The sequence below is a fragment of the Vulpes vulpes genome, chromosome 15 (genome assembly GCF_048418805.1).
Source record: "Vulpes vulpes isolate BD-2025 chromosome 15, VulVul3, whole genome shotgun sequence".
Taxonomy (NCBI): Eukaryota; Metazoa; Chordata; class Mammalia; order Carnivora; family Canidae; genus Vulpes; species Vulpes vulpes.
Genome location: NC_132794.1, coordinates 116,081,050 through 116,109,001, shown reverse-complemented (window position 1 = coordinate 116,109,001; position 27,952 = coordinate 116,081,050). Strand labels below are relative to the sequence as shown.

At 48.1% G+C, this 27,952-nt stretch overlaps 2 protein-coding genes across 2 annotated transcripts in view; one reads left to right on the top strand and one right to left on the bottom strand.

The window, feature by feature from the left end:
• The window catches only part of GLRX3 (glutaredoxin 3), a 30,973-nt gene extending 22,431 nt beyond the window's left edge, over positions 1-8,542 (bottom strand). Inside the window, exons 1-2 of the mRNA XM_072740430.1 lie at positions 8,385-8,542; positions 2,433-2,541 (exon numbers count right to left, since the gene is read on the bottom strand). Of these exons, the coding sequence (XP_072596531.1) occupies positions 2,433-2,541; positions 8,385-8,470 (195 nt within the window). The 5' untranslated portion in view covers positions 8,471-8,542. The remainder of the gene's footprint in view (positions 1-2,432; positions 2,542-8,384) is intronic.
• Positions 8,469-27,952, top strand: part of C15H10orf143 (chromosome 15 C10orf143 homolog) — a 50,323-nt gene continuing 30,839 nt past the window's right edge. The window contains exons 1-3 of the mRNA XM_072738140.1: positions 8,469-8,679; positions 22,482-22,617; positions 22,741-23,467. Coding sequence (XP_072594241.1) covers positions 8,469-8,679; positions 22,482-22,617; positions 22,741-23,467 — 1,074 coding nt within the window. The remainder of the gene's footprint in view (positions 8,680-22,481; positions 22,618-22,740; positions 23,468-27,952) is intronic.

Below are 27,952 nucleotides of genomic sequence, written 5' to 3'. Positions count from 1 at the left end.
AAACATCATTTACAACATCACCTACATAATAATTTTGTAAATTTAAGTTATGGGATCAACTGATCTCTGTAATTCACAAGTCAAAAATGCCAGATCAGGGGCACCTGGGTGGCTCAGGCTGTGATCACAGGGTCCCATGATCAGCCCCACGTCAGGCGCCCTGCTCAGCAGGGGTCTGCTTCTCCTCTCCCCTGTTCATGCTCTCTCTTGAGCTCTCTCTCTCAAGTATATAAAATCTTAAAAAAAAAAAAAAAAAAAAAGACATCAAGTTAAAAGACACAGAGGTAACAGCACCAGTTCCCTACTGTAGACGGTGAGGGGGAAACTCTCACTGACAATAAAGTGCTCTTTAAATGATGTGCATCCTCTCCTACTGGGGAATGCCAACAGATCTCTCAGATATTTTACTTACTTGCTCACCATTTAAATTACCTACCTTACCAACTCCATGCAAATGATCTTTGCCATTTAAAAGAAACACTACCGGGGCGCCTGGGTGACTGAGTCGCTTAAGCATCTGACTCCTGATTTCAGCTGAGGTCATGATCTCAGAAACGTTAGACGGAGCCCCACATCGGGCTCTGCACTCAGTGCAGAGTCTGCTTGAGATTTTGAGATTCTTTGCCTCTCCCCCTCTCTCTCCCCAACTGCAACTCCCCTCTACTCACACTCTCACTAAAATAAAAAAATAAAATCTAGAAAGAAAGAAAGGAAAGAAAAAATGAAAAGAAAAAAGAAAGGAAAGGAAAGGAAAAGAAGAGAAGAGAACAGAACAGAACAGAACAAACTACTCCACAGAATGTATTTCCAGAAAGTAACGCCTCTGGGAGAACCACCCATCTAGTGCTGTCAGCCTTCCCATGAGCAGCAGGTACACTCAGGTTCAGGTGTCCCCGAGAGATAAGGACTTCCCAACCCCTGGCTTACTGAGACACTTAAGCACTTGAACAACTTAAATCTCACTGCCAAGCATGTTACCAATGTGAGAAGTAATTCTACAGTTGCTTTAAATAAATCATTCATATGGCAGCTAAGAACAATGTGTTACCTAAACTAGTAACATTATACACATAAAAGCAGACTTGCAACAATTACCATCATCTTGATTAATCTTATGATTGAAATGTTTAATCATTCATTTCTCTGGTAATCATTATCTTTTATCGCTGACCATACATGCAGTTTTAATGTCTCCTTCTATTATTTATATTGGACATTTTAGGGTTATATTCTAAGGTTACATTACACATTTCATTGGAATTTTAAATAAGTCCTTAAATTTTAAAAAGCGAACTACTACATCTATATTTGTTCTATCTTCATAAAAAAAAACACACTGAAAAGATTCATGCAAAATTAATATAATCAGTCCCTTCTTTATAGGGTGGGACACCACAGCTGGCAGGGAAGGTGTGGGAGAGCATTCTCATTGTATACCTTCTACGCTGTTCTGATTTTGAGACATCTAACTGCAGTACCTATTCAAAGCACAGTTCTCTGTACACAAATTACCTAAAAATTACATTGCCTATTATACAGATGAATTAGCCTGTCAAAATTCTATTTTCAGTTTATGTAAGTGGAAAATACAGAAGATGTTACTTTTAACCTCATATATGGGTATATTTGTCTGAACTAATTCTGGTTTTAATAAGGATTTGGTCCTTTTTGTTTCTTTAAATCCTAAGGATTCAAGCTTTTGAATACAGGTGTGCCTCCCTTCCCAAAAATTCATTTCTAAGATTCTTGACTCCTATTTTGGCTTTGTTGCCTCAATCAAGGCTAAGTCGTGAATGACAACATTAAATATGCTAAACCAAGCAAGCTAATCCACAGCCTTGACTACTACGTTCCTAGTTCGTACCCACCCCCCAAGAGAAAACTAGGAATGTGCAGTGTGCAAAGCTGGGTGGAAACAAGGCAAGGCAGGGAGACACTGGATTCTTCTCCTCTGCTTCCACACAGGCCAGGAAAAGCTCTCAGTTTTTCCCAGTAGGTCTTCATTTACCCAACCCAGACAACAGCTTCCTCCTGTGCCCCTGGCTCCCAGGGACCTTCACACAGCCTTCCTTCACTCACTTTCCACGTCACACCTTGCTCTTCAATGAAGCAGGCTTTGTTAATATTCTTACTATATTAAAATCACGGTGAGCCAGAGTGAATGATCTAGGCGCTTCTGCTGGCAAATATCCCCACTGCCCATCCTGCAATTTGCTAATTCTGTCCGCCCATCACACACGTTAGGGAAAGTGTGGCAATTGCCACAGTGTTTGGTACTTGAGAAATGCAAAACAACTGTAAGATTTTTAAGAATCTACTGCAAAAATAACAAAGACTAACACCAATTATAAACATGGAATTCCATATCCATCCTCCCTTATGTCAATAAAACAGTCTGCCTCATAAAAGAGGTGACACCCAAGGTGTACTACCTTCACAAACGAAACTTGAGGGTGTTCCTTGGCTAATTCTGCCATCACATCGTTCATCTGGACACACTGTGGAGCCCATGGCGCCCAAAAGTGGACCACAAGGAGAGACCTGGAAATCAACAAAATGCAATGTTTTAAAGTCACAGTATTTTTAGACATAAGGGAATACTGACGTTGATTAAATTCTATTACCAAAACAACTTTCACAAGAACTGCCTGTTTTTGTCCTGCTAGAATTCCATCATATTAAACATCGACTGAAATATAAGGCTTGCAAGGTCTTGATAATCTTTTGGATGAATTTTCAAGTTAATGGTATTCCTTGAATGAAGACTTAGCTCATATGAAGTGGTTTTAAATATTCATCCCTCTCAACCAATAGTCCTATAAATCAATTATGTCTTCAGACCCTCAGGAAAGGTGGGAACTGGATTTCTGCAGCCACAGCAAGCATCAGTGACAAACGGCTGCAGATGCATAGGTACCAGTGTTCACTCTGCAGCCACAGTACTGTGATGCCAGGGTATAACTGGGACCATAGGAACAGGAATAACATGTTGAAAATGGAAGGCACACAGAAAGAAAACAAGAGGAAAATTGATGGTATAAACAGAACAGCGGATTAACAAGTTATTGACTAAGTTCTCAGGCATGTCAGTATGTATTTATCAACTATTTCCTTTATTTTATCATCTATTTCCATATAAAATGGTCTTGCCCAAGATATTTTTTAAGTCTATGCTCATATTGAACTAAAAAACTCTTCTATAGGATTCTAAGTACAAATTATAACCATCCCCAACCAAAAACATCTGAGAAATCAGGAAGAAAACAGACTGAAAAATATGTTACATAGAAAAAGGAACTAAGGACAGCTAACCTGTGGGCAAGGAAAGGAGTGGCCAACTATAAAACCAGGGAAACAGTACAGCTGGGAGTATGGCCTCACCATCCAGTGTCAGAGAGCAGAAGCAAAGGGAGGCACTGCAGGACTTCAGAGGTAGGAGGGGTAGAATTTGGTGACTTTGGAAACAGTCTGGAGCAGACTCCCAAGTTTCTGGCTCAGTGACTGATGGATGACTAGCGGTGGCACAAGCCACACATCAGGTATAGAAGCTGCTAACCTGAGAGGAAAGGAGGTCTGGGGGGCTGTTAGTGATGGTCTGAAGCTCAGGAAAGAAGTCTTTGCTTCATCTGCAGATAGACTCGGTAATCAAGAAACAGAGCTAGCACCAAGCTCTCTCACACTAGAGGATTAAAGACAAAGGTCAGAGCCTCTGGGCTCATCGACAGTTAGTTAGGAGGAAATGGAACCCAGGCAGTAGATCCACTGCTTCCTAAGATGGAGCCTAAAAAGCCTAGCAAGGCTAAAGGGCCTCACAGAAGAGAAGGATGTCAAGAAGGAAGGAGTGACAATCCTCCAACGCAGCTGGAAGGGCCCCAGCAAGGCTGCAGGGCAAAATCGCAAGTCACACTGCTGCATAAGGGCAATGAACCTAAGAGGAGGCTGCAGAGTGCTAGAAATCTACACTTTAAGAGACCTGCTTATAAACAGAGAGTCCTAGGCAGAGGGGCAGACAGGATCAAGGGATTTGCTTTTAATAGAAGAAAATTCTCATGTTTGTTTCATAAGGGGGAGTGCAAGTGGAGAGGGAAAGGATGAAGACACAAGACAGGTTGAGGGTGCAAGGTCTCGGGGGCAGCAGGAGAGAGGAAATCCCAGAGCAGAGAATTCACCTTGAGAGAAGGGACAGCTTCCTTCAGGTCAGGGGTGAAGGAATCAAGAGTGGGTAAAGCTACAAATCAATGTCAGATGTTGAGGGAAGGCAGAGTAAGAGAGTGGGGAAGAAGTTATTGGAAGTCCCGTTTTCCCAGGCAGGAAGCAAGGTCATTTCCTGAAACAAAGGAAAACAAGGACTGGGATCACAGTCAGTACTGAGGAAAAAGGGAGAGCTGCCCAGGGGCATGCAGGAGGAAAGCAGGAGGTCCTCAAGGAAGACCCACCCAAAGCTGGAAAGGATATATTGTGGGTCCCTAATCAATGGGTTCTCATCTGTGTCCCACAGAACTCCAAGGCTCAATGTGTGTGGGTAGGTGGGCCTCAGGGTCTATGGCAGAGATGATGAGGTGCCCCTCTCCTCCTGGGCACACAACCTGACCACAATGCTCACTCTTCCTTGCAGCTGAGCTCTGGCCAATGAGCCTCTGCAGAGCCTGCTGGGGATGCCCCAAGGCCTACAGGATGGGGAGAAAAAAATGAGGCCCACAAAAGGACTTGCACAAGAATGTTCACAGCAGCCACAGACACGACAGCCAAAAACTGGAAATAACCCAAATGTCCACAAAGTGGAGAAACTGTTGTCCATTTATACAATAGAATACTACTCGGCAATAAAAAGGAACCAACTATAGATCCTTGCAACAACACGCATCTTGAAAACATAGAGGAAAACAACCTAGACATAAAAGACCAGGAGCCAGGTAACTCCGTTTACATAAAGTACCAAGAACCGGCTGAACTAACCTACAGTGACAGACAGTGGATCAGTGGTGGGGACTATGGGAAGGAGCTAAGGAACATTCTGGGGCTCTATATTGTGTTGAATAGTGGTTACTCATGTATGTACAACTGTCAAAATTCATCACACCTAACTACTAAGATCCATGCGTTTTATTATGGTATATAAGTAATACCTCATTTCTTAAAATGCTGGGATACCACTTTTTACTAAACTGCAAGAAGATTTTTTTAAATAAAATAGTCCATGTTAAAAAAAAAAAAAAAGAAGAAGCAGTCAAGCATTTCCGTATCTTACTGGTAAAAATTAAACTCAGAAAATTCTTACACACTGTCAAGTATCTATCCTAAGGAAGTAATTAAAGAAACAAAGATTTATATATATTTATGTATAATACTTTCCCATTTTCTCACACAGCAAATAACTGGAAGAATCAATTTTTCAATAACACTATATCTTTGTTAATGGTCAAATAGCAGAATATTAGCAAGCTGTTAAAAAATCATATTTCAAAGAATTCTAATGGCATGTAAAAATGCCCAAAATATGACTATTTTTAAAAATTTAAATGTTCCCAAATTTTCTAACAGTATGTATGAACTGGCCTATGCAAAATATATATGTATATGTATATATATATACCTGAAACTAATATACTATTGTGTATAAATTACACTAATAGTTAAAAAAAAAAGATATACCCACACAACTTAAAATTCCATGACTACTAACATGACTTTGAAGAGTAATTTCAATCTTAATGTAAATGTGAATCTTAACTTCCATACTGTAAAACAGCAATAACTAATACCCTGAGATGTTGGGAAGATCAGACAAAAATATAAAAACACTTTAAAAATATAAAAGCATGATATTAATAGTTGTTTTACATCATCTACAATAATCTCTTATTTAGATGCTCAACTTCCTAATTAAGGACATAGTACCTAGGAGCATTAGGCTATAAACCTGAAACAAATATAAATGCTGCCACCCTCTCTTGGGTTACATATGAGTACCCTCTGTCTGCATGGAATAACCCTACATGCATGGTGCACTGCTTGAAGAACTTTAAAGACCAGGTTCAAATCCTGACTAGCATATTTTTAGACAATGTAATGAACATTGGCTCTGCATCAGCAAAATGGGTGCTGAATGCATAGCTGTTTCTCTATTATTATTAGATGTTCAGCTCCTGCAGTTACTTATCTGCAGTTAATACCAGCTGCCGTGTATTAAATACTATCATATACTGGACTTAAGTATTTTACAAATAGGTAAAACCTTGATCCCTCTGCAATTGGGGATATCCCCACTGTACAGAGCAGCTGAGGTTTCAGTGATACACAAACACCCGAGGTGAGTTAAACAAAGAAAAAATTTCAATTCACATCAAATTTTAAAACTGGGGGCAGGGATCTCTGGGTGGCGCAGCGGTTTGGCGCCTGCCTTTGGCCCAGGGCATGATCTTGGAGACCCGGGATCGAATCCCACATCGGGCTCCGGGTGCATGGAGCCTGCTTCTCCCTCTGCCTGTGTCTCTGCCTCTCTCTCTCTCTCTCTGTGACTATCATAAATAAATAAAAAATTTTTTTTAAATTAAAAAAAAAAAAAAACTGGGGGCAGCCCGGGTGGCTCAGCGGTTTAGCACCACCTTTGCCCGCCCGGGGCGTGATCCTGGAGACCCGGAATCGTCCCACATCGGGCTCCCTGCATGGAGCCTGCTTCTCCCTCTGCCTGTGTCTCTTTGTTTCTTATGAATGAATAAGTAAAATATTCAAAGAAAAAAAATTTTAATTGAAGAGTCAAGTTTAGGATGTAGATTTCTAAATTACCATAACAAATACTGTATAATATCTTAGAATGCTTCCATTATCACAAAAATGGGCAGAGATGGGGATCCCTGGGTGGTGCAGCGGTTTAGCACCTGCCTTTGGCCCAGGGCGCGATCCTGGAGACCCGGGATCGAATCCCACTTCAGGCTCCTGGTGCATGGAGCCTGCTTCTCCCTCTGCCTATGTCTCTGCCTCTCTCTCTCTCCCTGTGTGACTATCATAAATAAATAAAAATTAAAAGAAAAAAATGGGGAGAGATGTATTCCTTCTCCGATGCCAGCCATCATTTCCCAGGTGCCTGCTGAAGCTAATCCCTAGGGGAAAGGTGTGCTGCTTTCTGCATCTCCTGGAGCACAGACCACTGGCAGGAAAACACCCAAATGGCGTGTGTGGGCTGTGTTCTTTTAAGAATATTTACAATGAAAAAAGAAAAGAAAAAAAAAAAAAAAAACGACACGTGAAAACCGAAATGTGCAACACGCGAGGCAGAGTGAGCTCAAGTATTTAGGAAAGCAGGTGCACCTAAGTAGTCCTGCCCCTTCCGAGAGCCCACCTCCGGCGCCGTCCACAGTCGGGTATGTCAGTGCGGGATGAGTCACAACCCACCTCTCGCAAGTGAGTAACGCTCATTTCCCTCTTTTTTTTTTTTCTTTTTTTTTTCCTGTAAACAGTTTTCCAAGGAAACCTGAAATGTGTGAAGGGCTGATCCGGTTACACGTCTACCTCCGGCAGGGCCAGCACGCGTGACCCCCAGAAGCAAGGCAGTAGCTCCGGCCCTGCTCCGCCTCCACCCCCGCCCCCGCCCCCGCTCACCCGCTCTCCCAGGCACGCTCCTACCTGCCTGTAGCCGGTACATCGGGCACCACCGGCCTTCGCGGGCCGCGGCGTCCACACCGCAGGGGGCACGGCAGGTGCCCCGCACCCCCCCGCCCCGCCCGCGACTCTAAGGCGTTAGGAAGGCGGGGTTAGGAAGCCTGCCCAGGGGCTCCAGGCCCGAGGCCTCGCCGCCCGCGGGGCTCCCTTCCGGCCCGGCACCGCCGACCCGCCGAGCGGCCCGCACACCGGGGACCCTCGGGGGCGGCGGGGCGCGGCCCAGGGGAGCAGCGCGACGCCGGGGCACCGGGGCTGCCAGGCCGGGCGGCGGGGCGGGGCCGGGGGGTCGGGGCGGGGTCGCCCCGCTCCTCTCCCGGGGGTGGGGGGGGTCATTGGGACGGGGTCGGACCCCCCCTCCGCTCCCCTGCCGGGCCCGGGGGGTCATGGGGTCAGGGCGGGGCGGCCCCCCCCCACCTGCGCTCCCCTCCCGGGCCCGGCGGGTCATGGGGTCATGGGTCGGGTCGGGCCCCCCTTCCGCTCCCCGCCCGGGCCCGGAGGGGTCATGGGGTCATGGGGTCATGGGTCGGGTCGGGCCCCCCTTCCGCTCCCCTCCCGGGCCCGGAGAGCCGACGGGCCGAGCTCGGGAGCCGGCCGCCCCGCCAGGCCCCGCCGGCCGGACGCGAAGGAGCCGGGCCGCCCGCCGCCGCCCGAGAGGCCGCCCCCCGCCAGGCCCCGCCGCCGCCGCCCGCCGCCGCCCGCCGCCCGCCGCCCGCCGCCCGGCTCACTTGGCTCGGAGGCGCAGCAGCTCCTCAAACTGCGGGGCTGAGCCGACCTCCACCACGGCCGCCGCCTCGGCCGCCCCCGCCGCCATGCTGCCGCCGCCAGACAGGAGCAATCGAGCGCGGGCGGCCGGGGGGCGGGGCCTCCGGGGTCTGCGCGCGGAAGCCCCGCCCCCGCGGCTGGCGCAGGCCCGAGGCGGGGCAGGGGCGGGGCTTCCGGGGGGCGGGGCCGCGCTGCTCCGGGCTCCGCCCCCCACTCCGCACCCTCCCGGGAGCTCCCGCTGCAGCTGCGGGGGAGCCGGTGCGCGCGTGCGAGTGGGTGGAGGGGAAAGCCGCCAGGTCTGCGCATTTCCACCTCGAATGAAATTAAGTGGAAGGCGGACTTGTTACCGAAAACGGGAAATCACATTATTTGAGATGATGCAGGAAGAGCCACGAGGTCGTTGGTATCCTAACTGCGGTGGTACCAGTGCAAACCCGAACAGAACATTGCACCGGACAAAACACACGCAGACACACGGATTCAACTAACACCGGGAAGAAGAGGGGCCGACGGTGTGAATGTGGACGTCCTGGCTGGGGTTTTGCAGACTGGCTGTGCGAGATGTCATCTTTGAGGGAGGAAGGTACACAGGATGTCTCTGTGGACTATTGTAAAATTTGAAACAAACTTTTTTTCAATAAATAAAACCCAGAGGCCCTGGTGGCTCAGCGGTTGAGCGTCTGCCTTCAGCGCAGGGCCCAATCCCAAGATCCCCAATGGAGTCCCACATGGGGCTCCCTGCAGGGAGCCTGCTTCTCCCTCTGTCTGTGTGTGTCCCTGCCTCTCTCTCTCCCATGAATAAATAAATAAATCTTTAAAAAAAAATAAAATAAAACCCAGAGATTGCAATGCAAAGATGCAATAGGAAGGGGGGGGAACAGGGCCTTGCAAAAGAGGATGCATACTCCAACCGCTGTTTTAAACAGAATTATATGCAAATAAAATAGCATAACTATATATAGCTGAACAGTAGCATTAAAAAAAAAAAAGTCTTCAGAAGGATATGCCCCAAAGTGTGAGGAGAGCTTGCCCCCAGAAAAGAGGGGAGTCAAAGGGAGGACCTTCCCTTTTACATCTTATACTTCTTAATGTCATTTGCATTTTTTCAAAGACTTGGACTGGCTTTGTAATTTAAAAAATAATGAAATTGTAATGCACTAGGGAAATGTGCTATAGTGATTCTTTTTCAAAAAGCAGCAGTAATCAGCCCCTCTAATGTGGCTGTTTTAAAAATCCTGACTTTCCCTTTAAATGGAATTTGCTGAGAGCAGCACACACCAGCTACAGAGCACTTCTCCACTTTAGGAAAAAGCATGTCAGGGAAACTCCAAGATTACATTTCTACTCTTTTTTTTTTTTTTAATTTATTTACTAGAGACAGGCAGAGAGAAGCATACAAGGATCCCAATGTGGGACTGGATCCCAGATCTCCAGGATCAGGTCCTGGGCTGAAGACAACGCTAAACCGCTGAGCCACCCACGCTGCCTCATATTCCCACTTCTACCTCCTGCTCTTTCTGCAGCTTTCACTATTGACATCAACAGGCCTAATGGTTAGAAGCTGACCTCTGAGCTTTAAAATGCTCTGACCTTGGCAACAGAGACCTCTGAGCTGGGCCCTAGCCCAAGCAGTATTTGGCTGTCGCATTTGGCTCTCCCAGGTCTGCATGTATATGTACATGTACATGGTGCTCTTCAGCCTGCCAAGGCCTTCAAGCACGTGTCTGTATTTACCACTCAATGCTTCCCTTCAGCCGCTGATGTAAAAACATCACCGCCTACCTACACTTTATAGCTAAGGAAACACCCGACCCACCACAGCAGGGAAGGGGTAGCACCAAAGCTCACCCTAGGCTTTCTCTGATCACCTCAAGCCCACTTAGAGCCCCACCACTGCACCCCGTCTCATCTATGGGCTGTTAAAACCCTGTCCTCTCTCTAAGCATGTTAAGGGAACACTTAACAAAGGAAAAAACTCCTCCTCATGTTAAACTGGCTTGGCCTGTTACAGAATACTCTGGACTTGGCTCTCCCATGGGCCCCCCCTCCACCTTGTTAGTGCACAAAAGCTCAAAAACTCAGGAAAGCAAGGTATTGGGGCTGATTTTGGCCTATGCCTTCAATGTGTGTTCATTTCAGGCACTAATCTACTGACCCCATATGTAAGCATCATTTAGCGGTGTCCTGTTCCCTGGGGACGTCCCCTTTGGAAACCCAGTTAAAATTTACCTTATGTGTCCCCTGGGCAGGGTCCTCTCCTGGGCTCCCTCTCCTGCTCAGTGAGGAACCAAGAACAACTCTCCCAGGACAGCAGCACAGCCCTGAAAGGGATGTTATGTTTCCCCAAGGATGCCATGTGTCAGGGGCCTGGAACATGGGGACCGGGAAGCTGAAGTCCTGGCACGACGGGAGAGCCAAAGCTCAGACCTGCAGGGGCCTTCCTGGCAGCGAAGTAGCTCTACCCTACGTCTGTGAATTGACCCCGTTTTAAAGGGTTTGTGTGGGGGATGCCTGGGTGGCTCAGGGGTTGGGCGCCTACCTTTGGCTCAGGTTGTGATCCTGGAGTCCCAGGATCGAGTCCCACATTAGGCTCCCTGCGGGGAGCCTGCTTCTCCCTCCACCCATGTCTCTGCCTCTCTCTCTCTCTCTCTCTCATGAATAAATAAATCTTTTTTTTTAAAAAAAAAAGAGTGTGTGTGATAGAGAGATTGAGGTATAATTATTTTCCCAGGTAATGACATTACCTCCTAAGTAGGCAAGGTAATATTTTAGCCATGCATTTTTTAAAAATATCTTATTATTTATGTATTTAACAGAGAGATAGAGCCAGAGAGCACAAGCAGGGGGAACATTGGAGGGAGAGGGAGAAGCACACTCCCCAGCGAGCAGGGACCCTGATGATGCAGGGTTCGATCTCAGGACCCTAAGATTATGACTTGAGCCGAAAGCAGACACCTAACCAACTGAGCCACCCAGGTGCCCCTAGCCATGCATTTTTAATGACACATCATTCCTTCCCAGGGCCAGGTGATATTCCCTGGCAGGCACAGGGCTGAGTGCTAGGTGGAAACAATAAGCCATGGTGGAGAGGAGTACCTGGTCACTGTAGAGGAGGATGAGGAATTAAACCTTTGCAAACCTCACCCCACGGAGCTGAGAGACACAGGAGCACTGAGAGGGCGAGAGCGAGCCAGCATTTTTAATGGGCAAAGCATGGCATTAAAAAGTGTTGTTATTCAAGTAAAACGGCCAATGTTTCCTTTCTTTTAAGAGAGACTCTTAAATTCCAATTACTCCGCCCCCAAAGACCAGTTGAGAATAACCCCAACTGGAGGGAATTAATTTCCTTAGGAATTTCACTGTTACAAGATTAATGGAGCCCCCCTGCAGAGAAACAGTAAAACTGTAAGTACAGTAGATTTGCACCTGAAGGATACATATTTTAATTTCTGTTCTCAAGCTGGGATAACATCTTCTGGAGCTACTATAAAAAGCATAAATGAGCACCCGCTTGTCTGCTGAGAACCTGCTAACACGGAGCTCCCCAGGAGGAGTCGGCACCCGGCTGGGGAGGCCCCGGAGCCCCCACCTGCGGCCTCACACTCTGTCCATACGCACTGGTGGCCAGGGCTCCCAACCAGGGGCACGGTGACCCACTGCAGGGCGCAGGGCTGGGAAGGGCCCCAACAACGCGCCTTCCACAGAGCCCTGACGGGTGGGGACTGGAGGTGACCAAAGTCCAGAGCAAAATCCCTGGAAGATTCCGCTAAATCCACCCAAATCCCCAAGCCCCAGCCCTGCCACTCACCCTGGCACCGCCCTCTCGGGAGACCACAAAATAGAGAGAACCCTGCCCTCCAGAGCCCTCCCAGGAACTTCATCCCACCACCCATCAGCGTTGCTGGCCCCTTCCAGAATGGGCTCTGGGGAGGGTGCCTCACCAACCGTGTTGGAATACGCCTGCAGTTGGGATGCTCCAACCGTCCCTGACAGCCGGGGACTACCCCAATGGGAAAGTGGGAACAGGCTGTGTGAGGGTTTGTCTGTCAACCCTTAGGAGTCAAGACTTTGATCTCAGCACCCGTCGGCCAATTTTCTGTATTCCTTTCCTTACCAGAAACTGCTTTTATTGGAAGAACTCTATGTATATGCTGGCTATAAAGGTTGTTTATGCTGTCATAGCTAGATTTTTATTGGTTGTATTTTTGCTGCACTTGCTTGAAAAATAATTATTTTCAAAGAAAAGAAGAATTATATATCCAGTAAACTAAATAAGACTCATGTTTATTAGGGACCTCTGACAGCTCCTCAAACGTGAAAAAAGATTTCGAAGCAGTGAATGGACAATTTATGTGCAAGTTTATTTGTAAAACAGATTTCAAGACATACTTCATCTTGGCTGTGCCAATAAAAATACATTCCATTTCTTTTTAGAAGTGTGTGTTATCTGATGGTTCCACAGCAATCTGGTTTCTCCTAAGATACAACTACGTGGATAAGCATGTACCCACTAACCTAATCTAGAATTGGGTTGAATGTTTTGGGCTTGCTACACACGAAAAAAAAAAAAAGACACAGGCATATCTTATAAGGTGCTCTCACGTATTTATGAGAAATGTAGCTCACAATCGTAATCCAATTACTGCAATCTCCAAAAACACTTTAGTTGGATAATTTTTAAACTCAGGTTTAATTATTTACGTTTTATCAGGAAAAAAAATTCATCCTGAGAATTGACTGCCCATTCTCCTCTCTTCCACGGGGACGGAGGACCCGGCAGGGTGGTGGATCGGCTGCAGAGCTAGCTCGCAGGCTGTAGGTGGCATCAGCGGCCTCCTCAGCCCGGGCAAGGAGCATCCTTTGTTGAGTGGTTTCTTTATGCGATGTCCAGAGGCCACAATTCAGGATTCACACAGACTGATTCTGTATCTGTAGACGCTCTGCTCATCCACCAAACACGTGCTTTTTCCCTGACCTGCCAACTTGTAGCAGCTTCTGCTGCCCTTCTCAGTTTGATGGGCTACATACTTGACATCCTGAAGCGTTTACCAAGTCTGTAGGGTAGTGGGCGGACATGCCAGTATAGGCTGGGGGGAGAGGGTAGCTGGTGGTGGGGACGACGTTGTCACTTGCACGCATACTGCCACATGCGTGTTTGTTTACCTGAAGGTCCAGGTGCTGCTGTGATCACCCCAGGTGCAGAGTCTGGGACCCTCGGTTGACAGTGAGTGTTCGTAGTCACCCTGTAGGTTTCTATGCAGCTGCCTATTGTCTGGGGTCAGCCTTCTACATGGAAACCGTATCGTGCGCACCCACGTGCGTCCGTGTATGCATCCTTTACACCCATCTGGTGTTAACTCTCTGCTCCTATTTATGATTCTTGCTTCAATTTTGAAAAACTAAGGACAAAGATGAACTTGATATGGTGTCACAAACAAAATGGCTTGGCAATCAGAAGTCATTCTTAAGAAAGCTAAGAAGTCTGAGCCAGGCAAGCTCCTACGGCCGTGTGGCTCCGACAGCTCACCTCTCGACAAGCACCCTTCCAGAACTGGCTCCCCACCGGCGTTGTCTCAGTGGAACACACAGGCCTCTGTCCCGCCGACCTTGGCCTTCTCTGGCAGTCTGCTCTGGCACAGGGATGTCACCACACAGAGCGGACGTCTGGAGCGTCCAGTGGGCACTGTGAGCAGAGCTGGCCCTTCCTACCCGTGGAAGGAACTCAGGGCACAGCAGTCTGGCAGACTGTGGGAACACACATGCGTTCCTTAAAGACGCAGCTCCACAACATGCAACTCACAGTGACTCATTGCTTCTCAACACACAGCAGATGCCATTCCAACCTGGAAAGCTAATTGGCTTGATTTTGGTTAAATCAATGACCACAATAGTCTTTACACTTGCCGAAATTCCTCGAAAATCTGCCACACCCACGAGGGCTTCCTGTACCTTCTCTCTATTCTGTGAAAGAGAACAATGACATTCCCTCCCATCCCCAGGTGCAGGGCAAAGGGACACCAGGATTCTGCTTCTAGTCATCTGAAATGTGTATTCTTGAACCTTTTCCAGAGTGGCTCTGTGAATGTTGGCCCAGCACAACGCCCCCCGCCCCCCCACTAGAGTCCAGTGGGCCGGGCGGAGCAAAAAATGCATGATGTTCAAGGCACCTGTACTCAGCCGGCTCGGGATTCTCCGCACCTGCTGTCAGCAGCTGCTCTCCAGGAAGTTCAGGGGCAGCTTCAGGGGGGTGGCAAAATAATGACATAATGCTGGGTGCTGAGAACAAATCTGGATTTGCTTCAAATCTAGAACGGAGTCCCAGTTTGGACGGTCTCCAAACTGGCTTGCCCATGTCAGATTTCAATGGCTGGGACAGTTCTCTGTGAAATCACCGCCGACTTGAAATCTCTTCTTCCAGAACCAAACAAGCAAAAAGGAAAGGAAAGAAAAGCAAACCTCTAATTTTCACACGATGCTTGGGCCCTGTTGCCCTGTGGTATGTGTACAACAGAAGCGGGTCAGTATTTCATGATGGAGCAACTAAGTTTGTAGCTCCAGGGGTGTGTCCTTCCATCAGAGTAAAGCAAACTTTGGTGGTAACTCCGTCCTTAGCCTACAGTGAAGTTAGTATCTATTATTCACTCATTCATATGAAATATGCTTTATTTTAATCAGAGGAAATGTCTTATTTAAAAATTTCAATGCCAACATCCCCTTTCGACTTTCCAACCAAGACATGCATCCTTTTCTCAGCTCGATTGTGTTGAACTATAAAATGTGTAACAAGAGGTAGAAGGGAAAGTCTCCTTCCCACGAGAAGAAGGAGAGGTGTGGGGCCCCAGAAAGAGTAGCCCTTCATGCCATAGGTCTGAGGGAGATGGTGGCGCTAGGTCACATCTGGCCGGTTCTGCAGACTCCAAGGACAGCTTTGCCAGGTGCCAAGCCACAGCCGCCCTAAGGGCTGAGATGGAAGAGGCACAGAGCTAGCTGGCATCCTCGGCCCCTCCGTGGGGGGAGCCCTGCCAGCCCCACCTTCTATCCTGCGGTGTTTCATTCCTATTGTCCCCGACTCTCTGGCCTTCTCTCGGGACTGGTGCAGACCGGGAGAGATGCTTTCTACCATTTGGAAGAAATCCCAATTTTCTAGTTTTCCACACTTTTTTTTTTTTTTTTTTTTTTTTGTCCCTGAATCACAACAAGCAGTGACTGGACCCCTTGTCAGGATGCACAGTGGGTTTCTGGCCGCCCAGTTTTTTCACCCCTTAAATCATCATTGCTACACAGGACCGAGTTATTATTGGCCATAACCATATTTACCCTACAGAAATAGGTCCTTTTATGATGGGGCATAAATATGAAATGACACTGTTCTAGAATACCTGGTCACTAACGTGGCAGGATGAAGCTGAATTCCAAAAGAATCCCGAGGCCTAATGATGTCCTTAAAGGGAATGTTCAAAGGGATGGCTGTACAAACCTTTAATGCTATTTAGCAATCTTTTTTTGGGGAGGGGGGTCTGTCTCTTATTTACCAGAAGATGTAGTATATGAGCTTCCATGCCTCTGCTTTTGTTTTGTAATTTCAAATTGTATATAGTCAGGAAATATTGCATTCACTGGCAATCAATTTATTTTGATTGATAAAAAGGGGTTAATAAAAACCTCCTTAGAAATAACAAGAAGGGGACAGTAATATATCTCTCGTGGTGCCTTCTTTCGCGGTGCATAAAGAGAGCAAGCTTCTTTACTTCTCCTCGATAAGTCTTCTCCTTTATTTTCTATACCTAGTGAGTCATTTATAACCCTTATTACTTCCAACCCACACAAAGTCATATTTCCACATGCAGGGGTTCTCCTCACTATGTCGTGAGAGCCGAGAGGCCAAAACATCCTATAATTTATATGAAAATACATGCCAAAAATGGATTATCAGACATAACCAATGTGAGTTCGCACACTTGCAAATAAAAAAAATTTAGGATGAAATATAAAACATCATGCTAAAATTTCAATCTATTGTTGAACATAGCATAGCACAGAAAGTACAGAGGTGTCTGGCCCTTGACAAACATCACCAAGTGATTAGAAGCGGAGACAAGTTGAGATGAGATACAATTAACACTTCCATTCAAACAGAAAGTTATTATTGATTTTAGGAGGCACAGTTGTGGTTTATTACTATTTTTATTTATTTACAGCACCTGAGAAGAAAATGCAAAACGACAGACCATGAAATGCTTGTCTTCTGTATGTAGCAAGTGCCTGCACTTACATTATGGGATGGGTTGGGCCATATACACTATATAGCATCATATAAATCTCTAATTTGCACTGGTCATAAAGTCTTTAAATATTAAATAATTATCTGTTGCTGGTTATGGTTATCCCTGAAGAGCACATTTGCAGTGTCAGGATATAATTTAGGGAATTGGCTTAGATCACAAAGGTCTCCACGTAGAGGTATTATTTTGAAAGTTGAAATTCAGTGGGTTAAATTTTTTTTTTTTTTGCCTCAATGAAGTTTTTTGTTTTGTTTTTGTTTTTGTTTTTTTATTCAATGAAGTTTTCTTGGATCATTATAAAGACTGCATTTAGGGCAGCCCGGGTGGCTCAGCGGTTTAGCGCCGCCTTCAGTCCAGGGCCTGATCCTGGAGACCCAGGATCGAGTCCCACATCGGCTCCTTGCATGGAGCCTGCTTCTCCCTCTGCCTGTGTCTGCCTCTCTCTCTCTCTCTCTCTCTCTCTGTGTGTGTGTGTGTGTGTGTCTTTCATGAATAAATAAATAAAATCTTAAAAAAAAAAAAAAAGACTGCATTTAGAGAAATCCTATACCAAATCTTGCTGTAAAAGAAAAGATAGCTCAAGATAAAATAGCATTAGAACAAAACCATGAGCTCCAGGAAAACAAACATGTGCTGATCTACAGAGAGGTACATCTCTCAAATTTGGATCCTTTTGGAACAAAACAGCCCGTCCACAGTGAGAGGGCCTTACGAGTGTCTGCACACTGAAGGGCTAAAGACCAAGGCTAACAACGAGGGCCTAGAGGTGAGAGAGCTTGTCATTTCACTGAACATCCCGGCGACAAGAAGTGTCTTTAGCTGATAGCAGCCCAGAAGAGGCAAGAGGGCAGGGGCACCTCTCTTGATGCCGCACAGCTAGCTTTGCTGCACTCACTCGTTCACTGGCTTGGCTCTGAGTACCCGTCCCGGGCCCTGTCCGTGCTGGGCACTGGGGACACACAGATGAACACAGTCATACGGCCTCCAGCAAACAGAGGGTCAGCGGACCACAGCCCTACACCGACCGACTCAGAGACCCTTCCACTTTCTAGGCAATGGAATGTTTCTGAATGTGTGAGAGAGCGAGCAAGCCTCAGCACCCCCATCAGACTGAACTGTCGCCCTTCCAGGTCTGGCTTTGTGGTGTGCCCGAAGATGGTCTCACTTATAAGATGCTTTCTTGTCACGGACTGAAAGGAAAGCGTCATACCGGGGCTTCCATAGGCAGCACACCTGTGTGGGCCCGCAAAACAGGACGTCTGCCATATGGCAGCTCTATGCAGGAAACATGGAAGTCACGGTCCCCTGGCCAGTCCAGACAGACGTGGATGGGAAGATACGGATGGCGCGACTCAAGGAGGGTGGCTTCTGTGGAGGCCAGGCCAGTCAGAGGGGCACACCGGAGCCACGGAGGGGAGGCCCCAGGGGACAGATGACGACAGCTGTACCTCCAGCAATGAGGAGAGAGAGAGAAAGGAGGAAAGAGAGAGACCTGACGTGCCCAGGGCCCCGGGTCAGTGCAGGCACCGGATCGGCCCAGGCTGTAGGGGAGGTGGGAGCGGGGAGGCCGAGACCTGCCCGGTGCTGGCGGGGAGAAGGCCTGTGGCCACACAGTCTGGGGCACGAGCCACCTGCAGCAGAGGTAAGGGTGCAGGGTGAAGACTGCTCGTGCCGAGTTCAGCACAGGTTCACCTTGCGAGGGCCAGGCGGCCTCGGGGTCCTGCACCCTACAGCAGGGCGCCTGGAAACAGCAGGGAACGAGGCCCCCCGGGAACCGTGGACTAGCGCCTCGGAGCCTGGCCCTTGGTCTGAAGGTGGGGACAGCCCTGCAGCATCACCGGGGGAGTCACCGACAGCAGGGACCCCAGCCCAGCGCTCAAGCCTTGGAGCCCAGCTGTGGGCCTGGCCCTGTGGCCCTGGCCGGTGGAAAGGGAGCCCCGGGGAGGCAGGACATCAGGTGTAGGCAGGCGGTGGGACAGCCTGCAGGCAGGGCGGCTGCTTTAGGCTAGGGGGTGGCGTGGCCCCTCTGAGGGGGGACAGTTCAGCCACTGTCTGAACAAGAAGAAGTGAGCCTTTGCGGATTAGGGGGAAGTGTTTCCAGACAAAGATGATGACTACTATTGTTATAATAATACCTAAAAACAGTGGATTTCAAAGAAAAAAATATAACCCTATACCAGTGCCCAAGAAAGTGCCAGGTATTTCTTTTAACAAGACAGAAATATGGAAAAGAGAGGGCATTTATTAAATACCTACTATGTGCCAGTGTCTGTGCTAGATGCTTTACGTGCACCGCCTCTTTTACCTCCCAGCAAGATGAGCAGAGGTAGTAATTTTTAAAAGAGGTCATTGGAGGCACTTTGAAAGGGGGGACGATTAAATCCATGGAAAAACAGGCACAGCTTTGCAGCAGCGGAACAAAACTGTTACTCAACCCCCTCCCTACAACACACACACAGACCTTTCTTGGCCAAGCTAGGCATGTCTATCTGTCTGTCTTTATATATTTTCTTTATATAGTTTGAGAGTGAGTGAGAGTGAGTGTGAGTCCGGGGTGGGGGTGGGGGTGGGGGGAGGGGCAGAGGGAGAGAGAGAATCTCAAGTAGGTTCCATGCCCAGCACAGAGCCTGATGCAGGGCTCGATCCTGTGACCCTGAGTTCATGACCTGAACTGAAACCAAGAGTCGGATGTCTAACTTACTGAGCCACCTAGGCGCCCCTTGAGCATATTTTTCAAGGTAATCTGCAGCCACTCCTTGAAGCTTCCTCTTTCCTAGAAGGCAATGGATAGGATCAAGCTATTTTATTCCTACTTTACACATGGGGAAATGGAGGCTCAGAAATGAACACTTGCCCTGGTGCACATCACTAGTTAGGTTTTGCAGCCATAAATAAACCAAACCTCCAGAAACTTCCAGTGCTCAGATGGGGACAGACTAGAGGTGGCCGGGCAGCTGCGGTGAATTGTGAGCTGACCATGTACTGCACATCATGCTTGACACTCTGCAGACAGTACCTCACAGTAACTCACTGTGCCTAGGCAGTTCAATGGGTTAAGTGTCTGCCTTCAGCTCAGGTCACGATCTAAAGGCCTGGAATGGAGCCTCAGATCGGGCTCCCTGCTCATCCAGGAGTTGTCTTCTCCCTCTGCCCCTCCCCCTACTCATGCTCTCTTTCTCTCTCTAATAAATAAAATCTTTTTAAAAAAGATTTTAAATAAAAAATTAAATCTTTTTAAAAAAGATTTTATTATTTATGAGAGACACACACACACACACAGAGAGGCAAAGACACAGGCAGAGTGAGAAGCAGGCTCCATGCAGGGAGCCCAATGTGGGACTTGATCCCAGGACCCTGGGGGTCACGCCCTGAGCCAAAGGCAGACACTCAACCACTGAGCCGCCCAGGCGTCCCAATAAATAAAATCTTTAAAAAGAAAATAAAACTCCCAGTACCCCATTGAGGTAGGCACCACTATTAGCATCTCAATTTTATACCCAGGGAATGCCTGGCAGTGGGAGATGAGCAGGGTGGAATTGGAACTCAACGTACATAACAAAAGTCATCATTTTAAACATTTTTAAGTGTACAGTTCAGTGGCATTAAGTGACCATCACCACCATCCGTGTCTGGAACTCTTCATATCTTCTTAAATGGAAAGTCTGCAAGCATATACCCTAACTCCCCACTCCCAGCCCCAGGGAACCACCATCCGTCTGCCTCTGCGAGTTTGATCATTCCAGTACTTCATCTAAGTAGAATTATACTTTGTCTGGTGACTGGCTTATTTCATTGAGCGGAACAGGTTCCAGGGTTGGAGCAGGTGTCAGAGGCTAAATAATATCCCATTGTATGGATGGAGCACATCTTACGTATCCATTCATCTGTCTATGGACACCTGGGTTCTTCCTACCTTTGGCTCCTGTGTCTAGTTCTGCTGTGATCACAGGTGTTCGAGCCCCTGTTTTGTGTTATATACACAAGTGGAGCTGCAGGATCATAGTTTCATTCTTAATTTTTTGAGAAAAACCCATACTGTTTTTTTTTAAGTTTTCAGGTTTTATTTTTTAATTTATTTTTAAAGATTTTATTTATTTATTCATGAGAGACAGAGAGAGATCGGCAGAGACACAGGCAGAGGGAGAAGCAGGCTCCATGCAGGGAGCCCGACGTGGGACTCGATCCTGGATCCTAGGATCACGCCCTGAGCCGAAGGCAGATGCTCAACCGCCGAGCCTCTGGGTGTCCCATAAGTTTTCAAGTTTTAATTTAAATTCTAGTTAGTTAGCATATAGTACAATATTGGTTTCAGGAGTAGAATTCAGCCGGTTATCACTTTCATACAACACCCAGTGCTCGTCACAAGTGCCTCCTTCACACCCATCACACATCTAGCCATCACCCTCCTCCCCCTATCAGCCCTCACTTTCTTCTCTATCACTGAGTCTCTCATGCTTTGTTTCCCCTTTTTTTCTCTTCCCCTATGTTCATCTGTTTTAAGTTCCACATATGAGTGAAATCATATGGTATTTGCCTTTCTCTGACTGACTTCGCCATACTGCTTTTAATAAAGGCACACCATTTTGCATTCTCAGCAGCAATGGTCAAAGGTTCTAACTTCTCCACATTTTAGCCAACACTTGTGTGTTTTTTTTTTTTAAGATTTTATTTATTTATTCATGAGAGACACAGAGAGAGAGGTGCACAGACACAGCAGAGGGAGAAGCAGGCTCCATGCAGGGAGCCGGACGTGGGACTTGATTCCGGGTCTCCAGGATCACGACCTGGGCTGAAGGCGGCGCTAAACTGCTGGGCCACCTGGGCTGCCCAACACTTGTGTTTTTAGGATAGGCCTCCTAATGGGTGTGAGGTGGTATCTCGTTGTGGTCTTGATTTGCATTTACCCGAGGAATAGTTGATGTTGTGCGTCTCTTCATGCGACTTTTGGCCATTGTGTATCATCTTTGGAGAGACATCTATGCAAGCCCTTTGCCCATTTTTTAATCAGGTTGTGTGTTTCTCTGATGTTGAATTGTAGGTGTTCTTTTTGTATTCTAGCTACTAACTCCTTATCAGAGACACGATCTGCAAATATTTAATCCGTTTTGTGGGTTGCCTTATCGCTGCTGTTAGTGTCCTTTGATGCACAAAAGTGTGTAATTTTGATCTAGTCCAAGTTGTCTATATTTGTTGCTGTTGATTCTTTTAGTCATATGCATGACTCCGATATCATGAGGATTTTTGTTTTTTTCCCCCTAATAGTTAATGTCTGTTGTAATATATGAAAATAATGAGCACCATAAACATCATTTAACAGATGTTTTGTATTTAGTTTTAAAAAAATTTACGATATTAATTTAAATAAACACACCAAAGAATAGCAGAGTTTTGTAGACATCTTGTACTTGGCACCCAAATGACTGATGTTTGGTACATAGTGTATTACACTAAATTGCAACCTATTAGATCTATTCCTGTGCTCAGTGTTAAAGAAAAAAAATCATCCACGGCACCTGCTTACCCAAGGCCGACTTACCCAGGGGGGCCATTGCGGCAGCTTCTTCCTAAGGGGAAAGCCCCAGTGTTTTGATGTGAGGCTGTCAGCTGGTAGCAGTTTTGGAGAAGGAGGACTAGTAGGAGTGACACACCATTTGCTGAGTATTTTGTGCGGTTCTAAGTAGTCCGTGTGTATGGACCTCGGCCTCGTAACATCCTGACTCATCATCACCTTTCACAAGTGAGCACACTGCGGTCGATGAGCTGCCGAACTCTCCGCAGATCCTGCAGCCGGTAGCCCAGTGGAGGGGGCGTCACCCGTTTCTCCAGAATGGCTGGGACCAGGGCTGAGCATCACAAGACACCTCCGCTTGCAGCGACTCAAGCAGCAGAAACACAGCCAGAAGTCTGCGGGCTGGTAGGCACTCAGCTGTGCGTTGGTTCAGAAGCTCAGGGCCTTAGGGCCTCGGGGCTTTCCGAGCCGCCGCCCTCCTAGCGGCAGGAAGGCTGCAGCAGCTCCGCGATGCTGATGCTCGGGCAGGAGAACGCCGCGCCCACGCCTCCCGTCCCTTCCTGCCCACTACTCCGTCCAGGGGCCCAGCCCTCCGCAGCCCCGCTGCACCGCCCGCCCGGCCCAGCCCAGCCCAGCCCAGCTGCTGCACCGCCCTGCAGCTTGCATACAAGCCCCCGCTCAGGGCAGCACCCACCCGGAGATCCCGGACTACAACTCCCAGAAATCCGCGCCCCAGCCGGCTCGCCGGCGCCGATTGGCTCGCTGCGCCATCCATCAACCACCAACCACCGGAAGACGGCTGCTGACGGCGCGCCACGGCCAATCACGAGAGCGAGGGGGCGGGAGCTCCCCCAGCCGGTCCGACGCCTGGAGTGCAGGCGTGGCGGGACGCCGAAGGAGTCGGTTCTTCGGAGAGCTACGGCGATTCAGTGGTCGGAGAGTTGACGGGCCGGCCCTCCGCGGAGTGACGCCTGGGGCAGAAGCCCCGTTTTGCCCAGAAGACTCCGGAGTCCGCTCCGCCGGCTGCTGCCCCCGGCGCCAGGCCCAGGCGGCCTTCGCCCCGCCCCCCGTCTCTCATTGGCTCCCCCGGGACACGTGGGGGGAAGGAGGCGTGGCCATCGCGGCTAGGGCGGGCGGCCTGCGGCCGGCGGGGATGAGAGGCCCGCGGACTCGGGCCTGGGGCCGCATGGCAACCGTGGTGCCGGGCTGCTGGCGACGGCGGAGGGCAGAGGAGCTTCAGGTTCCGGGGGACGCGGTGAGCCTCTGCCCCCCGGGCCTGGGCGAGAGGAACGGGATGGCGGAAGCCCCGGACGTGTCCCGTGGGGCCTCTCGTCCCCACCCCGGGAGCCTTCCAGGAGGAGGCCTGGCCCGGGTCGCGCCGGCGCCCTCTTGGAGGAGGGGGCGTGGCCAGGGCCCAGGGGGCGTGGTCGCGGCGCTGCCCCGCCCCCCCAGGCCGCGCCTGCGCAGAGGTGCGGGAGGCGCTCGCGGTGACCCTGCCCGGTGCACGGGCTCGGGGTGCAGGCTGCCCCGGGCTGCTCCGGGTGCCGGCGCCGGGCTGGGCGAGGTCGGGCTGCCTCGTGAGCAGACCCCGCCCGGGTGGGTGGAGGGCTTTGAGCGGAGAGCACGGGGGTGAGGCCAGGTGGCTGATGCAGGCGCCCGGGGTCAAGGGCTGGCGTGAGACTGGGCGGGAACCAGGTGGGAGACAGGAGGTCCTGTGGGGGGGGGAGCAGCGCTCTCTGACTCCCACCTCCGCTGGCCCACCTCCGCTGGCCCGTTGGCTGCTTGTCACCCACCGCCTTTCTTTGGGGTCCAGCTCCCGAGTTCTTCTGTTTCTTCTGCACCTGCAGGCTTGATAAGCCCGGATTCCACCCCCCAGCTAATGCAGGCACTGCTTTCCCAGGTGTCATGCACAGCGCAGCAAGAGTGGGGCTAGTCTCGTGCCCTGCATGTGCTGCCTCCCCCTCTGGAACGGAAGCTTCAAACCACATAGGCTCCGACAAGGTGGAAGCATGATTCTGCTGCTCATAATGTGTGGAGGGGAGCAGGTCAGGGCAGTGGCATGGGGACCCTAAATACAGGTATGGGGCTGGTGCTACCCAGACTCCCGTGTCCTGCACCCCCCAGTGTTGTCCTCTTATGTGAGGTCAGCACTAGGTCACCAGTACATCGCTCACATTCCATACAGTGCGAAGTAAATAGTAAAGTGACATGATCGTACTGACATTTTAAGAGCTTATTTTGGAAGCTCTGGGGAAAATGCAGGGTATGGTGGTCAGAGTGAAGGCGAGGAGGCAAGGAGTGTATGGATTACGAGAGGCGACAGGCTTGGACAGAAAGGACAGGAAGACAGTGAATGAAGGCTCTGTATGTTGGAGGAACCATGGACAGGTCAATGGACAGGCCTTGCCGATGGAGCAGTCGCAGGAGGTCAGGGAAGCAGAGTCGTCTGGGTTGGCTCCCAGGGCTGTGGCTTGAGCAATTGGGCAGACAGTGCTGAGAGAAAACTGTTGTGGAACTGGGGGAGAAAAGGAGCTCCCGGCGGGACACACTGTGTTTTCCATATTTGGGACGTTTAACAGAGAGGTTACGGGTTGAGTGGTTCCAGGTGGATCATCTGAATTTCACAATAAACTGTTACTGTTCCCAGATTACAAGTGAGGAAGCTGAGATCCAGAGAGGTTAATCAGCGGCTTGAGGATACACTGCTAGCAGGGAAGTAGGGATTAAACGGCACCGGCTGCCTCGAGAGCCTGTCCTCTTAGCCACCGGGCTCTGTAGCCTCCCATGTGGGGCTTTGCAACAAAGTCCTAAATTGGCCATAAAATGATGGAAAGTGTGATGCCACAGGCTGTCAGGGACCAGGCACCAGAGGTCATTATTATTTTTTTTTTTTTAAGATTTTATTTATTTATCATGAGAGACAGAGAGACAGAGGCAGAGACACAGGCAGAGGAAGAAGCAGGCTCCATGCAGGGAGCCCAACATGGGACTCAATCCCAGGTCTCCAGGATCACACCCTGGGCTGAAGGCAGGCGCTAAACCACTGAGCCACAGGGGCTGCCCCAGAGCTCATTATTGATCAGAGAGAAAGAAAGGCTTACAGGAGAAACCTTGAAGGAGCCTTCAGATTGCAATCCTGAAACTTAAGTACCCAGCTTGAGGCTGCAGTACTTCCCGGCTGTTATCCAGGAGTAGTGAGTTCAGAGTCTAATCGCCAAGGTGTGTATGGCCTCCTAATCTGATAAAGTCCTTGTATATATTGCGTTGTGCCTTTGGCCTTTGCTCTAATAATCCAGATTGAGTTCAATAAAGTATCCAAGTCCTTGTCCCAAGTTTTCCGTTCTCTTTCTCTCAAACACACATGCCCTCTTTCAGAATTTGGTTATGAGAGAAGTACAACCCATTTCCGTACTCTGCTCACAGATTAGTGGTGCTACACCTTGTGTATTATAACCTCCTGTGGGGTTTTAGAAACCGCAACGTTGGGACCCATCTCTGCAATAGCTTCGCAAGTGATTCTCAGAGCCAGAGGCAGCCACCTCCTGTGATCCCCTGAGTGTCCTGATTGTGGGAAGGGTACCTGATGTGGTGATACGTGCTGCAGTTAGGTATCAGTGGGGTTTGGGTTGACGCGTTTTGAGGACCCGTCGTAGAGCAAACACTGTTCTAGGCTCTGCAAAAAAAAAAAAAAAAAAAAAATATCTTTGGTTAGATTGACCCTGAGACTTGGGGACATCCAGTGCTTGGCTCTTGCAGGCCCCCTGCCCACGGCACACTCACCACACTACCTGTTCCAGAAGAGAGACGCATGCCCAGAACACCTGGAGTCATGCATACTCACCCTGTGCTGTCCATGAAGTTGCTCCTTCCAGACCGCTGTAAAAAGCAAGTTCTTTGGGGAAGCAACACCGGCCATGTCTGGGCTCATAATTGATTTGGTATCTTTTCCAGTTTCCCCTGGGTTGATCCAAGTTTTCCAGCTTCTGATTTCCTCTATTATACTTTTCTTTGATTCTTTGTCAGTATCCTATAGCAATAGCCTATTAGGGTGCATTAATTAATTGGGTATTGACAGGTTTTTCTGTTTATTCTTTTATTTTTTTTATTTATTTATTTTTTTTAAATTAAGATTTTTAAATTTTATTTATTTATTTATTCACAGACACAGAGAAAGAGAGGCCGAGACACAGGGAGAAGGAGAAGCAGGCTCCATGCAGGGAGCCTGACGTGGGACTCGATCCTGGGTCTCCAGGATCACACCCCAGGCTGCAGGCGGCGCCAAACCGCTGCGCCACCAGGGCTGCCCTGTTTATTCTTTTAAAAACATTTTTACCTTTGCGTTTTTTTTGATATATACTTTATAGTTGAAGCATAATGTACAGTGTTATATTAGGTTCAGGTACACAGTGTAATTTTTCATCAATTCTGTACATTACTCAGTGTTCATCATGGCAAGTGTACTCTTCATCCCCTTTGTTTTACCCATCCTCCCCACCCACCTCCCCTGTTGCAACCACCAGTTTGTTCTCTTTAAAAGGGTGTTTTTCCCCCCCTTTGTTCTCTTTTAGTTTGTTCCTTTGTTCTGTTTCTTAAATTGCACATATGCAAAAGCATATAGCATTTGTCTTTTTCTGACTTATTTCCTTTAGGTCAACAGTCTATTCCTATAGTCTGACTGACTATATTCTTTAGGTCAGTCCATGTTGCAAAGAGCAAGACCTTTTTTGTGGCTGAGTAATACTCCATTGTGTATGGAATCTTTAGCCATTCATCTGTGGATGGACACTTGGGCTGCTTGCATTATCTTGGCTGTTGTAAATGATGCTGCTATAAACATAGGGATACATGTATCTTTTTGTGTTAGTGTTTTTGTTTTCTTTGGGTAAATACCCAATCATGGAATTATTGGATCATAAAATTTTATTTTTAATTTTTTGAAGAACCTCCATACTATTTTCCACAGTGGCTGCTCCAGTTTGCATTCCCACCAGTGGTGTACAAGGGTTCCTTTTTCTCCATATCCTCACCAACACTTGTCATTTCCTGGGTTTTTGATTTTAACCATTCTGACAGATGCAAGGTGGAAGCTCATTATACTTTTGATTTGCATTTCTGTGGTGATTAATGATGTTGAGCATCATTTCACGTGTCTGTTGGCCATCTGTATGTCTTCCTTGAAAAAATGTCTACTCATGTCCTGCCCATTTTAATTGGATTATTTGGGGTTTTTGGTGTTGAGTTGTAGGAGTTCTTTATATAGTTTGGATGTTATCCCTTTATTGTGCATATCGTCTGCAAATATCTTCTCCCATTCAGTAGGTTGCCTTTTTGTTTTATGGATGATCTCCTTTGCTGTGCAAAAGCTTTTTGTTTTGATGTATACCCAATAGGTTATTTTTGCTTTTGTGTCCTTTGCCTCAGCAGACATATATAGTAAGAAGTTGCTATGGTCAATGTCAAAGAGGTTGCTGCCTGTGTTTTCTAGAATTTTTATTGTTTCAGATCTCACATTTAGGTCTTTAATTCATTATTTCATTATTTTGCACGTAGCTCTCCAGTTATCCTGACACCATTTATTAAAGAGGCTGGCTTTTCCCCATTGTATACTCTTACCTCCTTTGTCATAGATTAATTGACCATATAATTATAGTTTTATTTCTGGGTTATCTGCTCTGTTCCTTTGATTTCCATGTCTGTTTTTGTGCTAACACCATGCTATTTTGATTACTACAGCTTTGTA